The 16246-nt window shown below is 41.8% G+C and overlaps 1 protein-coding gene and 1 long non-coding RNA gene across 3 annotated transcripts; one reads left to right on the forward strand and one right to left on the reverse strand.

Annotated features, from left to right (window-relative positions):
- Positions 1-1904: 1904 nt before the first annotated feature.
- Positions 1905-10753, reverse strand: LOC113462928. Of its 2 annotated transcripts, none has more exons than XR_005513449.1 (3): positions 5811-10753; positions 2505-3142; positions 1905-2190 (listed from the first exon to the last, which is right to left on the reverse strand). It is a non-coding gene; the product is annotated as an uncharacterized LOC113462928 (long non-coding RNA). The 2 variants fall into 2 exon arrangements; XR_005513448.1 differs by having other exon boundaries at positions 2505-2600; positions 5811-10749.
- A 3125-nt stretch (positions 10754-13878) lies between these two features.
- On the forward strand, positions 13879-15923 carry LOC103710289 (dehydration-responsive element-binding protein 3). The gene has a single exon (XM_008795951.4). The coding sequence runs from the start codon at positions 14792-14794 to the stop codon at positions 15527-15529; it is 738 nt and encodes a 245-aa protein (XP_008794173.1). The 5' UTR covers positions 13879-14791; the 3' UTR covers positions 15530-15923.
- The last annotated feature ends 323 nt before the right edge of the window (positions 15924-16246 follow it).

Here is a 16246-nt window from a genome sequence, read left to right on the forward strand (position 1 = left end):
CTGCGACCGCTATGCTATGCGTTAGGTAGGGCTTCCATGGTGAGAGACTACTTACACGCACTGGCTCTTGTCAGCGCAGTCGCAGTTGCCGCAGGTCGACATGGTGCGTCGCTAATAAAATGGAGAGAAGATGGCAACTGACTTGAGAGAAGGTTTGCTGGGTCTGGCTGCGAGGAAAGAGGCTTGGCTTCCGCCCATATTTATAGGCTGTTTCAAGGATGAGAAAAGCCACAGTCACGGGCACACGCGTCGAGGGAGCCATCCAAATGGAATCTCAATAATGGCGGGTTGAAGTTTTTTTTTTTGTTTTTTTTCTCTCTTTTTTGCTAAAGTTTTTTTTTTCTTTTTTGGTAGGAGGACTATAAGCCACTGATGTCAAATCCTCCACTTTTTTTTTCTTTTTTTCTTTTCTCTCTCTCCTTTGCTTAACGCACAAATACTCTCGCAAGGGCCATGGATTCGCATGTACACCATGAAAGGTGATGCTCCAATGGGATGCCCCGTCGACCTATGAATAGATTAAATGAATGAAAACTTCTGAGCTCATCAGAATGGCTGGGTGTATCCCAATCCATCTTATCTTATGGATCGCTGCATTAGCTGGTATTCTATACAGTCGAGAAGATCTTATTCCCGTTTTATTTTTTTCCTATATTTTACTTTTGTAATTTGCTAGAGTTGATTTTTTTACAGGATTAAAGTTCCTTATTCGAAGTTTGCTGGTTTTGGTTTTTCCCTATTTACAATTAAGGTTTTTCCAGCTGAGCATACAAAGCATCCAAAATTTCTAAAATTTGTTCTCGATCAACCAACCATATTAACAGTTGTTGGCTGCTCGTACATGTTATCTAGTTTCCAAGTACAAAATGTTCTGAAAGCATCCAAAAAACTTAATTCTCCAATAAGATGCTACAGATTAATTCAGACTCATAGAAGTAGGATAATATTTCATAAGACCTTACTACACCATATGATGTTCTTTAAATGATTATAGTTTTAGATGTCAGCATGGGTATGCATGTAGGATGTACAAATCAATATCAACATTAGTTTCCTCCAGGGGTTTCGTAGGTCAAGCTCTTTCTTGTGGATTTGCAGCATTCCACTACATAAGAAATTAATACCTTGCGTAGTGGAACTTCTTCATTGTCTTTTTATAATGTTCATGGCTTTTAGAGGTAAGATGATGCCCTGGCTATCACGCCCACGCAGGTAGTTTGTGATTATTAAAATATGAACACTAATTTGCGCATTACTTGCTGCCAGCGGCCCCAAGGGATAAAGGTTAAATGTGTTTGATGAAGCATGAGCAGCCGCCCCACTTTGGAGTGGCATTGAAGCTCCTTTAGAGCACATGGCATGCATCCGAGATAAGTCGAAACATTAAAGCTCATTAAAGCTCACTGCTCTGGAGAGATTCTCTGGACATGCTTTGTAGCCGCTCCTCCATCTTTACATCATCTTCTTTCTCTCGACTCTGTGGGCTGCACTCATACTAGGATAGTATAAGCAGCCATTATACCAAAAAAACACGGTATAGCTCACATAAATCTACTTAGAGGCAACAATAGGGAGGCCTCCCTCATACGTGGCCAAGACAGTTATCCATTCTTCCATGCATGTACATGGCATACCTATATAGAACGTAGATCTTTTGCCATGCGTACAAATTACCTGTCCTTGCTCACCTTTCATATCATTCTCAAAGAACTCCTCGATTCTCTTTTTATCCGTATATAATTCCGGATCACACCGCCAACGGCCGTTTCCAGCCACTTTCTTGCGTCCGCTTCACGCCTTCAGTGCGAGTCTGACCTTAAAGATTAGAGCTGCAACACCCCAGATTCTCTCTTCCATTCATTATTTATTGTAGTGCTTGTTAGGCTGAGTAAATACAAAGAAAGTTGACAACAAGATATATTCTCTTTCAATCTCAATCAGAATCTGTGAGCAGTGTATTTCCCATCATTGATACTGTTGAAGTTGATGCCTCGGCTCATTGGTTTAAATTTTGGTCCCTTGACTTACATTTGTGAGTCAGAGCAGACTACAGGCCATGGGATCTAAGCTTACAACAAGCACTCTGCAGCATTGTAATGTAACACCACTCAAATCAACATAAGAGCTGGTATCTAACATAGAAATGCAAGCCAAATTTCTCAGGGAGGCATGCCCGATGCAGTGATAAACCTACAGGCAAAGAAACGGGGAATAAATAAATTTAGAACTAGTAAATAATTTGATGGAGCATACTATGTTCTCCACCTTAGAAAGATTCCCATATGATGGCTTGCATCATATTCAAAGTTTTAGCATCTCAAAAGAAGTCGCACTACCATCAATTGGGATTTTTTTTTGATTTAATTTATAAACTAGCAGTCGGCTTGAACTTTATTAACTCAAACAATGGACTGCCTGAACCAGAGCACGATCAAGACTCCCTAAAATTTCTCTTGGAAATAATTCAAAATTAATAGAAAAAAGCTATTTGATCTAAAAGTTACCTTCTATGTAACAGAAAATAGAAGTGCCGCCTCCTCTCAAGCTCAGGTTACCTTTATGTCGAAGCAAAACTGATGGCTCAGACAATTTCCATGCACCTGCAGAAAGTTGTACTTAGAAACCGGATGATTTACTGGTGGAAGTATTAAATTTAAGAAAAGGATTTACTGGTAAATGTCAGAGAGTAATTGTTCTACTGATACGACAGCATATTTTGATGGTGAAATCCAAAATGCTGGTTATAATGCTGGGAATCAAATATGATAACAAATAAAAAAAAACCTGTGGTGCCATTTTTTTGTTTATGAAAATAAGAAAAAACTTTTGATAGAAGAGAACTGTATGCATTATGCAGTAGGCTACAGAAGGGGGTAGAGCCCTCCACCACATATCCTAAGGTCTCTGTCACGCTCCGAACCCAGGGCCCAGGACGCGAGCAGATGCCGCGCACCTGTAGGGCGAACCCCGCAGGCACACAAGGCAGATAAATCAGATCAACCATCAATAACTAAATAAAAATAAATTTCAATTTTCATATCAAATGTCCACATATACATATGTCAAAAGAAAAGTCAATATTTACTAGCTAAATACATCATGATCACTCCATCCCGTAATCCCTATAATCACATGTCATTACCTGCAAAAATGTAAATAGTAGGAGTGAGCTAACAGCTCAGTAGGCAACATCATGCAATAAAGTCATCATATAACATGTCATGATGCATATAAAAAGCAGCTAAAACTCATGAATCCAAAAATCCACACGATAATCCGTAAACCCGATCCGAGACTCAAAATAACTCAACCGCATGACTACGGCCACATCACCCAGTGGCATGGTTACACTGAAGTGCCAATACAACTCTCCGCAGAGCCGCTCCACTGAGCCAATGCACCACTGTGCCGCACCTCCTGGTGCCAATCTCACACTCCACCGAGCCGCTCCGAAGAGCAAAACGCACCCCTGTGCCGCCACTATTTTATCACCGGTGGTCGCGGTATCGGAACTAGTTCCTCAGTACAAGTCGACAGGGCCAATGTATCATCCCATTGGCGGGGCCTAGACTATAGTCACGCGGTTTTAAAAATCAATAAATCAACTTTCCACATGGTAAATTTCCAAATCAAAGTCATGATCATACTCCCAATAGTAAAGCACATAACAGTTTATAAAATTAAATATTTAATTCTAATTCTATCACATAATGCCAATAATAAATTATAACATCAACCTATGCAAGATACATGTTAAAATTCTACTTTAAAGCAATAGGTCACCTACCTGGGCTAGCTTAACAATCTCTGCCACAGATATCACGAACCCCTTATTAAAACATAAACATTAATTATTTAATTAATTAAGAAACATAATTAAACTATTTCCAATCCCTTAAACTCCTAAGTTCATAGATCCAAGAATGGGCCCCCAAGATCAAACATAGACCCTAAGAACAAGTAAACCAAAACCCCAAAATCAGAATCCTTTAAACCCAAAACCAATTGTGGCCCAAAACAGATTAGGCCCAATTGAACCAAACCAGATTACAGGTCCAGATCAGATTTCGGGCCCAAACCAAACCAGCCTACAGATCCAATCAGGTCCAACTCAGCCCAAAAATAGATCCCCAGCCCAACCCAAACCAGATCTGATTAGACCAGATTAGATCAAATCTTAACGAACCAGATTACACTCAAATCAAACTAACCCAAATTTCTGACTCAGATTCAGACCATAACCAAAACCCATTCACTCAGACTCGGATCAAACCCAATTCCAGGAATAGGTGGGACCGGTTCATAGCCTCAACCGATTCAGGGTCTGATCCACAATGAGGAACGGAAATCAAAGCAAGAAAAGCTCTGGAAGAAGGAAGAAGAAGAAGAAGAAAGAGAAGAAGAAGAAGAAAGAGAAGAAGAAGAAAGAGAAGAAGAAGAAGGGGAAGAAAGGAAGAAGGGAGGGTGGCTGGTGGTTCCGGTCGGCCTTCGGCGGCCGACCGTGGCCCTCGGCTAGCCATCGTCGGCCACGCCGCTGTCACGAGCAGCGGAAGCGAAGAAGAACAGAAGAAGGAGAGGAAGAAAGGGAGGGAAGAGAGAGACCGGGGCTGGAAAGCCCGGCCCCCGTTCGTCCACCTCCGGCCGAACTCATTTCGGCCTGGATTGACTCCGGCCGGCCACCGTCGGCCAGCCGAAACTCACAAAAACTTCCCCGAAACAGGGGAAGTGAAACCGATTGACATACCATCATTCCTCTCTCCTTAAATCCATAAAAAAAATAGTAAATAGGTTGTCTTTCTCACCTCCGGTCGTCGACGAGTAGATTCCCCGCGGTGATGGCGGCTCCGGCGGCGACGGTGGCTCCGGCGATCCTCTCAAGAAAAGGGAAAAAGAAGAGGGGAAAGCTTAAATTTTTTTAGAGGGATGAGGGCTCCTCTGAGAGTTCCTAAACTCTCTTTAACGAAGAGAGAGAGAGAGAGAGAAGAGGGGTGCGGGGGTTTCGCTGGCCGTTCGGCCGGCGTGGTGATCGTGGGGATGACCATGATGAATAAATTGAAGTCGGCACCCATTGCCGACTTCAGTTCGTTGGGCCCAAGGACGGGCCCAAATTCAGATCTTTACAGTCTCAAAAATATCAGCAAGGAGAGACGAAGTCTCCTGCACTAAGCTAACCGGTGGTTGGAGTTCTAGCATGGAGTGGTTTACAGCATACTGCAAAACTAGCAGCATCTATAATGCCTAGTTATTTTAAACTGGAGAATAAAATAGTGACAGTATTTGATATACCATTACTGATTCCTACTTTGCCTTTTCTCATGCACATTATAAGTGCACATGATGCACCAAGCATGGATTATGGATTAGAGTTTAGGGTTTAGGGTTTGACGTCCAGCTGACATACAAAAAGTTGTGGGTTCAAGTATCCCGATGGCACATGTGGCCTGCAGTGGTTTGTGCAGGGTCAAGTGCGGATAGATGTAGAAGGTGATCCTGGTGCTCTGTTTGGGTCAGGAAATATGGCATGTTGGGGGAGGGCTACCTCCTGTTTGTAGCCAACACTAACATATAAACTGAACTTTCCCAAAGAAAAATACAAAATGGAGTAAATTAGATAGTTTTATAATAATCAAACTCCTGCTAAATGTTGAAACAAAAGGGGGTAAAGAAAACCAAAGAATGAAAAAAGTAAAAGAAAAAGGAAAAAAACAGTGATCAAATTGTTTCTATACACACGATGATTTATAGCTGCAGACTGATAGAAATGGTTTATGTTGATCTTCTCTTTCCAGAGTGGATAGCTATTGAATTACCTCCTTTATCTCCTTAGAGCCATTTTGACAAGCATATACAGCTTTTTGATTGGAATCTGAAACATCACACAATGTATTAGACCAACAAGAATATTCTTGATATCAACAAACAAATTGCTGATGCAACCAACTACTCAGAGAACATCTTACCTCACCTAAGTTATGATGCACATTTTAAGGTGACTACCTGGGCATTGGACCATCACCCACACCATTACATTCGAAGGATTACAAATCAACCCGCATTTCACTAGTTGAACTCCTCACAAGTATGGCCAATTCTTAAAAAAGAAAAAAAAATGTGACAACAAAAATTGGGGGTGCATATACTAATGCACATGGATTAAAAATTTAAAGGTTTCACTGATCGATGGGATCACATCCATCTATCATCAATTCATTTTTCTTAATCTAGGAACATGTACCACACGTACCAATTATATGCATCTTCTTTACTAATATGATAATGTCAATGCTTTAGGGGAGTTGGACAACTGACCGTTATTCCAACTTCTGGTAGGTCACTCCAGTAAATAATACATCATCATTACTACATGCAGTAATACAAAGTGGGAGTGCATACATTAATCTACATATAGATTAAAAAATAATCTTGAATCAGATTGAGACTACAGCAGATCCTCCTGCTTCTCTCATGTGCATTACGTGTGTTCAGAGCCATTGTACGATAAGGGCCAGTATGGGTAATCATACAAGATTTAAATATATACTGTAAAACCATAGTCAGCGAGCAAACTTTCATGCTTTCATAGATGTAGATTAATTCCTCTATTAGAACTGAAACCTAAAAATTCACACACCTGTCCAATAATGGAATCATGCCAAATTGCTGTATAGGACGAGCTGCAAGTGCCCAAGAGCCTAAAAGTAAGGTTTATGTTTTAAGAGTTCCCACGAAACATCAATATAACCTAACATCTGACATAATTATGGTGCAACTCGAAAGATCTGGATGACAGGTAGCATTACTGTCATCATTTAAAATTGATTCCTATTCAATGCACGAACTAGGAATGTACTGCTAAATATGTATAACTCCCTACAGTAATGCAGTGCCAGTGCTAAATATGTACTGCTAAATTGGTGCTTACAAAGCATACATATATAATATGGACTAAATTTCAAGAAGTAAATGAGATAATTAATTTTATGGCTATTCTATTAGTTTCTCAATTCACATCAAGCAAAATTAAGCTGCAAAGATGATCAAGTGGTCATAATCAGCGACCCGGAAGAAGGCCGTGCAGTCAAAAGCAAGGCAAGAATGCTAGTGGGGATGAGAAGGGGGCAGCTAGGCGAGGTGCGGTTGGAAGAAATAGTTGGGGAAAGTCTTCATTTTTATTTATTTTTGTTTTAAGAAGTGGATGAGAATAAGAAAAGTGAACAATGATAAGCAGACCTCTTTTCTATACACACCTTTGGTCTCCTTTTCTGTAATTGTAGTTCCTCAAGGGACAAGTCAAGCTGATAATGAGATAGTTAGTTCCCTCCTATTCCTAGGAAAAGAATTTTAAATGGAAGAATGTAATTGCTCAAAGATCAAACCCTTGTTCCAGGTTTACACTTGAAGGCCTAGCATTCAAACCTTAGGCCTTAGTCCAAGTCTCACAAATCTCTAACTCAAAAACCAAAGAAATCAGAATTTCATGGGATTAGTGTTATATTCGGACCCCAAAACATGTCACAGAAAATGTACACACAAGGTTTTCTGTACCGACTGCTCAAACTACATATTTGTAGAGAGAATGCCTTCCTAGGATAAATAGAATATGATGTAAAGAAAACTATGAGAAGCAACTGCTGAGCTAAAAAACTATTTAAGAAAAGGAGTTGTCAAACCAGCAAGAATTTATCCGGTGTATTTTTCATAATAAAAGATGAGATTAGCAACTTGGGTTTACCTGCATTGTTCAGGATCATCCATGGATGTACCAAAAGCAGCGACAATTTCTTTGAGGGCATGCAAAATGTCATCCACAGTAAGTCTTCGTGCTCTCCTCATCTAAAGGTTTAGCAAGATCATCCTTGCTTATTTGTCAGTTCAAGGCAAATGAAACTGCATTTTTGACAACACATTCTGTAGCAACCTAGGACCTCACCCAAAAATGGCTAGCCGAAATGTACTATTTGGGTTCCTTGATCCTATATAAGTACCCAAGATCTACCCAGCAAATAACCGACGTGGGATTAACCACACGCACGCACGGGTCCTCACATACCCTCCTCCCCCCGTTCAAGCCTTGACGTCCTCGTCAGGCTAAGGGTTCAAATTCATTCAAATCTAATCACAAATACCACGATTGGCTCGTGGTCAGTCTCAATAGATTTGTGTTGCAGTGTTCCCTAGTCCACATAAGTTATGGGCTGGGTTCGCTCTGATACTATTTGTAATAACCCAAAACCTTACCTAAAAATGGCTAGCTGAAAGGTACTATTTGGATTCCTTGATCCTGTATAAGTACCCAAGATCTACATAGCGAATAACCGATGTGGGACTAAACACACGCCTGCACGGGTCCTCACACATTTTATCTCAACTCCACTATAATTCTTCATTCATGCAGTTGCATCCAAAATATGAAAATTATTTATAAATAAAAAGGTCTAATCTGTTTATGATTTAAGCCTCACTTTCTCCATGCTATTTGAGAGTCATGTACTTGATTACTAGTAAAATCATCAAAGATTTAGTTGCATGACCGCTCCTAATGAGATCTATAGCATTTGAATTCATATCCCTACCTGAAAAAAATGCATAGTATCAGATAGTAACGAGCAAAGCATAAACAAGATCATGACAAAGTACAGTAAGTCAATCAACACTAAAACATGTACAGTTCCAAGTCACATAAGATATTTTGTTCCACAAAAATTAAAAAACACCCTCTGCCCTGTTGTCATAACCTGAATGGCACAGGTCAATTGCAGATACAAATTAAACCAAGCAATACTTTGAGAAAAACATCCAAGCAATAGAAAAACACACTTGTCCATTTCTACTACTCTTCTGCCTGTAGGATTCCAACTCCAAAGTAAGCAATGCAAGCTTATATTATATTTATCAGGCAAGACAAATATATGCATATAGTCGGTAAGAAGTAATCAGGCTAAGAAATGCAGATCAAGAGCCACAAAAATTAATTTAATAAATGAATCAAGTATGAAGACATCAAACATGAGTATGGACATTGTGTTGCCGGAAGAAAGCCAAAATCTTTCTTAAGGATTACCTATGGAAGAGGACAGATTACCGACAATGAGAAAACTGCTAGCAAATCAAAACATACATAAGAGAATGTTCAAGAAGAAATATTATTGCATTCAATAATCACCATTTAGTTCAATCTTTTATGCCATAACATCAGAATCCTTCTTTTACGAACCCATATTGGCCTAACCAATTAAAAATACAAATACAGAAATGCTCCAAATTACTGAAAGTAAATAAAATGAAAATAGGGCTAAACAATTACTGTTCCTCATAATTCATAAGACATTAACGATTCTTGAAGAAGGGTATCCTGGCAATCAGGGAAAAGAAAGAGAAAAAGAAACTGCAATATAACAATTCCATTCAAGAATTCCAACATTCGAATCACCAAATATATCAATAAAAAGCAAAAGATCAAATCTTCCATAACAAATAAGAAATCTGTTAAGCACAAAAAAGAAAGAAAGGAAGCAAGAAAGTAAACACATAGTATTCAAATGTTGCAACGTTGAAATCACCAAAAAGACAAGCAAGGCGGCACAAGATTGAATCTTTCAGAAGAAATAAATAATCTATCAACCACAGAAAAGAACCAAAGAAAGAAAGAAATAAAGAAACCCCAGTACAATAATTCTATTCAAGCATTCCCACATTGAAATCACAGAACACGCAAGACAAGCAGCACAAGATCAAATCTTTCCGGAGAATAAGAAATCGATCAAGCAAAGAGAAACAAAAGAAGAATGAAACAAACAACCCACAATACCATAATACTACCGAAGCATTCCAACACCAAGATCATTATACACAGGTAAAATAGCACAAGATTAAATCTTTCACAAGAGATAAGAAAATTATCCAGTACAGAGAAGAAAGAAAGGAAGTAAGACACGGAAGCAATTCCGTCCGAATGTACTAACTTCTTTCTTTCGTGTGCGAAACAAGCCTTCCAAAGAAATGAAAAATCAAATCTTTCAAAAGAAATAAAAAATCCAAGGGGCGAGGAAAAGAAAGCTGGAAAGAGAGGATTAGCAACGAAATCAGAAAATATATAAGAACAAGAATATTTCACAAGAAACAAGAAATCTATCAGGAACTGAAAAGAAACTTGAAATCATCCAACATATCAATAAAATAAGCGCAGATATCAAATGTGTCACAAGAAAAATAAAAGACGAGTTTCAGCAAGAATATCGAAGTGTGAGAACTACGAGATCCGCCATCAATGCGACAACGTGGCTCGAGCCGGGATTCAAGAACATTTCCGCAGATCGCCGGCGGAGCAGTAGGCGAAGCTGGCGAGGCTGAGCTACTGGGTGGGCGCGTTCGCCACCTCCATTGTGCCGGTGGCTAACGAGGGGCCGAACCCTAACCTCTCCGCCACGGGAGGTGGCGGTGGAGGAGGAGAAAAAAACGCCAGGGTTTGGTTCAAGAAAGGTTGGGGAGAGCGCAGAAAAGGCCAGTAACTGAAGAGGAGGAGAAACAAACGCCAGGGTTTGGTTCAAGAAAGGTTGGGGAGAGCGCAGAAAAGGCCAGTAACTGAATCACATCAAACTCGCCCGCAATTCATCATCTTTAATTGCTACAGTCCACGGCCCAAAGTTGCTCGGTCTGACGGCAGAGCAACTGTGTACAGAGCTGGGCTTCTCGGCCTTCCACTGCCGTCGCACTCAGCCCATACTTGGTCCCCTCCTCCATAAATCATACTCTCTCTCCCTCCCTCCCTCCCTCCCTCAGACCCTGAAATCCCATGCAAGAGACTGGAATCTGTGCTCCACGTGACTCCACCATGGCCCGGTCGAAGATTTTTTAAGGTCGATTGCGGAGGACAGCTTGATGGGGAAAAATAATTTTTGTGGACCACTCCAATCAGAGGTCGATAGGTATAATAATTATCTATAGGTAATGAAAAAAAATTTAGTTGGATAAAATCCATCAGTTCAGCTGCAACAAGCGGCACGAAGAAGAGAGAAGCCCGACAATTCTAATGAGCATCTTGGAAGAGAGAAAAAGCACGAGAAAGTGAGAGGCCATCTCGTCCTTCCCTCCCTCTTCTTGTTTTTTTCCCACCTCTCTTCTCTTATCCTCTGCTCTCTCTGTAGTTTTTTGGTAGATGGAGAACATCAAGTCTCTTTCTCCGTTGACCGTGAGCATACTGGAGCGGTAGTTGGGGGGTGGTGGGGGAGGATCTGAGTGGTGAAGAGGAGACCGAGGAGCGAGGTTTTATTTGGTGGAAAGTGGAGGTCAGTCAACCCAAGATCGAGCGGCTGGTCCCCCATGAGTGAGCCAGTGGTGGCTAGGAGTGGTGTGTGGTGATACGAGGTGGTGGTGGTGATTGACTGAATAGACTCGGGTAGAGGTCGGAGGAAGCTTGGAACCGGCGAACCCAACTCTTCTCTCTCCCCTCTCCTCCCTCCCTTACCACCTGAGGAGGTATCTTTCTCCATTTGAGTGGTTTTTCTAGGGTCGAAATCAATAGAAGGATTTTACTTCAAGTTTTGGCGTGCAAAGCAGAAAAGATCGCTGTGAGGGGTGATATTAGCGACTGTTTTGGACGTTAGGGGAGAAAAGATCGGAGCTTGAGCTGTGTTCTACATGTTTGGTTTTCGATTATTGAGAAAGATTACTTTTTTCTTTCTTTCTATAAATTTTTTCTTGACATTCTTGTAAAACCGGCGGCAAGTGGGACTTGGAATGAGATATCTAAGATCAAGATACTAACTTTCTGTTGGGAAATTAATTAAAAGAATGGATTGAATAGGAAGTTAGTGTTCATTCCTCTCTATTTTTTTTTAAACTTAATAGAGGCGCATTTCTCAAAAAAATATTGGTTGGACCAAGCCCACCAACTCGATGTTGGACCGAAAGCAACACGAACAAGAGAAAAGCTCAGAAGAGGGAAAGAGCGCAAGGAAGAGAGAGAGGCCATCTCATCCTTCTCCCTCGCTTCTCGCTTCTTTCCCCTCTTTCTCTCTTCTCTCTTCCTCTTCTCTCTCTCTCTATATTTTGGTAAGTGGAGAACGTCAAGCATTTTTCTTCGATGCTCGTGAACCCACCGGAGCAGCGGTGGGGGAAGATCTGAGTGGTGAGTCAGCGGCGGAGCCGGAGCAATCTTGATTGAGAAGGCTTGGAATAGAAGGAAAAGTATGGGGTTTTGTTTGGTAGAAAGTGGGGGTCAGTCAACCCGAGATTGAGCGGCTGGTCTCCCTCCATTACCACTTCCTTTCATTTCCGATTAAGAGGCGAGCCCTAAGCCCTGCATTGGATTCGAGTCATTTGGAAAAAATATTGGTTGGCGCAGGAGGGATATTTTTTCATTTGAGTGATTTTTGTGAGGTTGAAATCAATAGAGGGATTTTACTTCAGGTTTTGGCGTGCAAAGAGGAAAAGGTCGTTGTGAGGGGTGAAATAAGCGATTGTTTTGGGGGTTTAGGGGAGAAAATATCAGATTCTGAGTTGTCCCCTGCTTGTTTGGTTTTCGATTATGGAGAAAGATCATTTTTTTTTCTTTCTATAAGCTTTTTTTTATTGACATTCTTGCAAAACCGAGGCCAAGTGGGATTTGAAGTGAGATATTTTAGATCAAGGTACTGGCTTTTTGTTGGGAAATTAAGAGAAGAAACTGAATGGCATGTTGGTTTTTGTTTATTTTTTATTTTTACTTAATAGGTGTACATTTTTTTGGAAAAATTATTGGTTAGGCAAGGCCTACCAGCTTTGTAGTGGATCAATCCAACTAATAAGCAACACGAATAAGAGAGTAGCTTGGTAGGGGTGGAGTGGAAAAAAATTTACTTCAGGTTTTGGCGTGCAAACCAGAAAAGATCACTGTAAGGGGCGGCAAGATAAAGGATTGTTTTGGAGTTCAGACGAGGAAAAAATCGGATTCTTAGGTTGTGTTCTACTTGTTTGGTTTCGATCACTTTATTTTTTATTTCTATAACTTTTTTTCTTAATATTTTTTGCAAAACAAAAGGTAAGCAGGACTTGGAGTGAGATATCTGCGACCAAGATACTGACTTTTTGCTGGAAAATTGAGAGTAGTGGTTGAATATAGGAAGTTGGTTTCCATTCCTCGTACGATGCAATAAAAATATAAAATGGCCACCATGAATTGACCTTGATATCAACTCCCTACTTAGCGTATAAGAATATAAATCTAATATTGTTTCGATGAAAAGAATTGGGGTTGGAAGTCATCCTACGAGCTCTAATTTTACACTTGAGGGCATTGTTCTAGATATGGCCTTCCCAAGACCAAGTAGAGGCCACTGATACTTTTAACGAGCGGTTAAGACCACCAAAAAGCTTTTGTTTTCTCTCAATGCCTCCAAAAAGCTCTTATTAGAGTGGATGCCCGTAGCATCCGAAAGGCCAACCCCAACCACGGCTTTGGAAGGCTTGAGGTACTGTTGCCGAGCCGAAGGAACTGTTCAAGTACGACTATGATAATTAGTCAAAAATGGTCCCCCTCTGTCTCTGTTGTAAGGCCATAAAAAAGAAAAAAATGACTCAGATTCGTGTAACTTAATTAAGATATATATGACTCAATTCACCATCGTTATCTACATGGCTTTGGCCCCCCTAAGGCCAAATCACCATCGAAGAAGATGATTGATGACGAGAACTGTACCTTCTCCTTCGTTAAAAACAAAAGTTGAATAAATGCAAAATCACTGGCCCAGGATTATGGACCGCTAATTATCTAGAGATGTGCAAACAAGATGGCTTTCTCTTACGTAAAGGGCATTTCAATGCTCAAGCATCGTATACTTCCCCGTGCAGTAGGCATAAATAACTGTAGTTAGAAGGAATTAGAACGTCAGAATGCACCAAGTCAGAAGCCACAACTTTTGTCTACAAAGGACTAGGTGTCCCATCGGAAGAACAAGGCGATCAAGCTTAGAGACCCACCGTGAATTCAGAGCTTACAAGGTTTGGTTGTCTAAATAATTGATTCCGAGGTTGGGCTTAGGTGGGCAAATATGGGGCCCAAAACTAGATGATGATTGATGAGAAGGGGAGATTTGAGTAGAGTTTGAGTGGAAACTAGGTGAACATGCCGGAAGAAAAATTTAATGAAAAGGATTAAAAAAAACCTTAATTGTACCAGTTGGGGAACCGCAGGGCGTAGGAAAAGATGGTTTTGGTGGAAATTTGACGAGAGGTCCGGCCGGTTGCGGGTCGCTTCCACCCTCTTTCTACTAAAACTCTCCTTCCTCTACACCTTCTCCTCCCACCTCCACTCCTTACCTCCTCCTTCTCCTCCTCCTCCTCCTCCTTACTGCCTCTCTCTCTCTCTCTCTCTCTCTCTCTCTCCCTCCCTCTCAGATTTCGTTTCCTTTTCTCCCCCACCAATCAGACAGAAAAGCTTACAGCAACTCACATCTCCTCCTCCTTGAAAGCAAGTTGGATCCTCATTGGCTTCTTTTTCTTGTTTTCTTTCTTTTGTCGACAAAACCTTCATCTCCCAGCCAAAAGATGAGCCCTCCCCTCCACTGAACCAAGTTAGCATCTCTCTCATACACACGCTATCCATCCATGCACTCGAGCCTCTACTTGTACCAACCAACGCAAGAAGCGTAAAGCTTTGCTCTCTAAGCAAAATGGAGATCCTTCATTGACCTTATTGCAGCTTCTTCCCCAGTCCATTCAACACCAACACCAACACCAAAAAAGAACCCATTTTTTCCCTACTTCTCCCACTAGACAACATACAAAACCACAAAAACGCTGTCTTTTGACACCAATGGCCGATCGCCCCAACTCTTCTGAGCCCGAAAGCAGCGGCGCCAATTCCATGTCATCCCTCTCGTCCCCTTCCTCCCTCTCCCGGGCCACTCAGAATCCATTGCCAAAGACTAAGAAGGGCAACCCCAACTTCTCTCCTGAGTCCAAGAAGGGCGGTGGCGTGAAGCGCTCGCGGGATAGCAGTAGGCATCCGGTGTACAGCGGCGTCCGCATGCGGAACTGGGGGAAGTGGGTGTCCGAGATCCGGGAGCCCCGCAAGAAGTCGCGCATCTGGTTGGGGACCTTCCACACGCCGGAGATGGCGGCGCGCGCCCACGACGTCGCCGCCCTCAGCATCAAGGGCGCCTCCGCCGTCCTCAACTTCCCGGAGCTTGCCGGCACCCTCCCCCGCCCGGCAACCCTCTCCCCGAGCGACATCCAGGCGGCCGCGGCCAAGGCCGCCTCCATGGACCTCGCCGCCCCGCAGGAGGAGGCGACGGAGGCCCCTCCTTCACCGGCGACCCCCGAGGAGCTGGGGGAGATCGTGGAGCTGCCCCGGCTCGATAATAATTCCTTCCTCGACTCGGCCGACTCGGGCGGCGAGTTCCTGTACCACGACTCGGTTGACTCGTGGGCGGACCCGCTTCGGTGGGCGGCGGAGCGCGGCGACGAGTACGGGTTCTCGTCGGATCATATGTGGGGTTTGTCGGACGGATTGGTTCCGACCAACTTTGAAGCTCTCTTGTGGGATTACTAGATAGAAGAGCAGGGAGGGAGCTTTTGAAACTCGTCGATCTCTCTGAATCTTTCCGTGCAATGGTCCTTTTATTTATCTGCAAGCCTTTTTTATGTCTCTTCTGTACTTCACCCTTTTCCTTTTTGTGGGGCTTTTTGGATTTTCCCACGTTAGTTTTTCATCTTGATCAAATTGGCTCCGGGAGTAGCCACCATTCCCTCTCGCCGCTGACTGATCAATTGTATAGCGTTTTGGAAAGGATTGGGAGAAAAAAGAAATAAAGATATGGAAATTAAGATATTCGGTTTGTGCAAGTAAGAATATTTTGCTCCCCTTACTTTTGGGCATAGATTCACTAGGATGCATGCAGCATTGCAGCATGCTACCTAACCATTGTTGAAAAATGAATAGCAATCAAACAAAACAGTTTACGAGCGCATACCATATTATATATATATATAATATATACATTCTAATATTTTTTTTATGATGGTCATCCAAAGATGTACAGGAATATATCGTACTAAGTGTACCTAAAAGGATTCTGATTGCCAGGTTAAGGTTTTCTTTTTGTTTGCTTTTTTTATTTTTATTTTTTTAAATGTTTATCCTCTGCAAAAGCAATGGCTAGTGCCAGTGGAACCATCCATATGTCCATGAATACCTGTCTCTAATTTCCTGTAGCTTCTCACATCTCACTGTAAAGAAGAAAAAGATATGTGTGGCTCAATTAATCCA

The sequence above is a fragment of the Phoenix dactylifera genome, chromosome 9 (genome assembly GCF_009389715.1).
Source record: "Phoenix dactylifera cultivar Barhee BC4 chromosome 9, palm_55x_up_171113_PBpolish2nd_filt_p, whole genome shotgun sequence".
Classification (NCBI taxonomy): domain Eukaryota; kingdom Viridiplantae; phylum Streptophyta; class Magnoliopsida; order Arecales; family Arecaceae; genus Phoenix; species Phoenix dactylifera.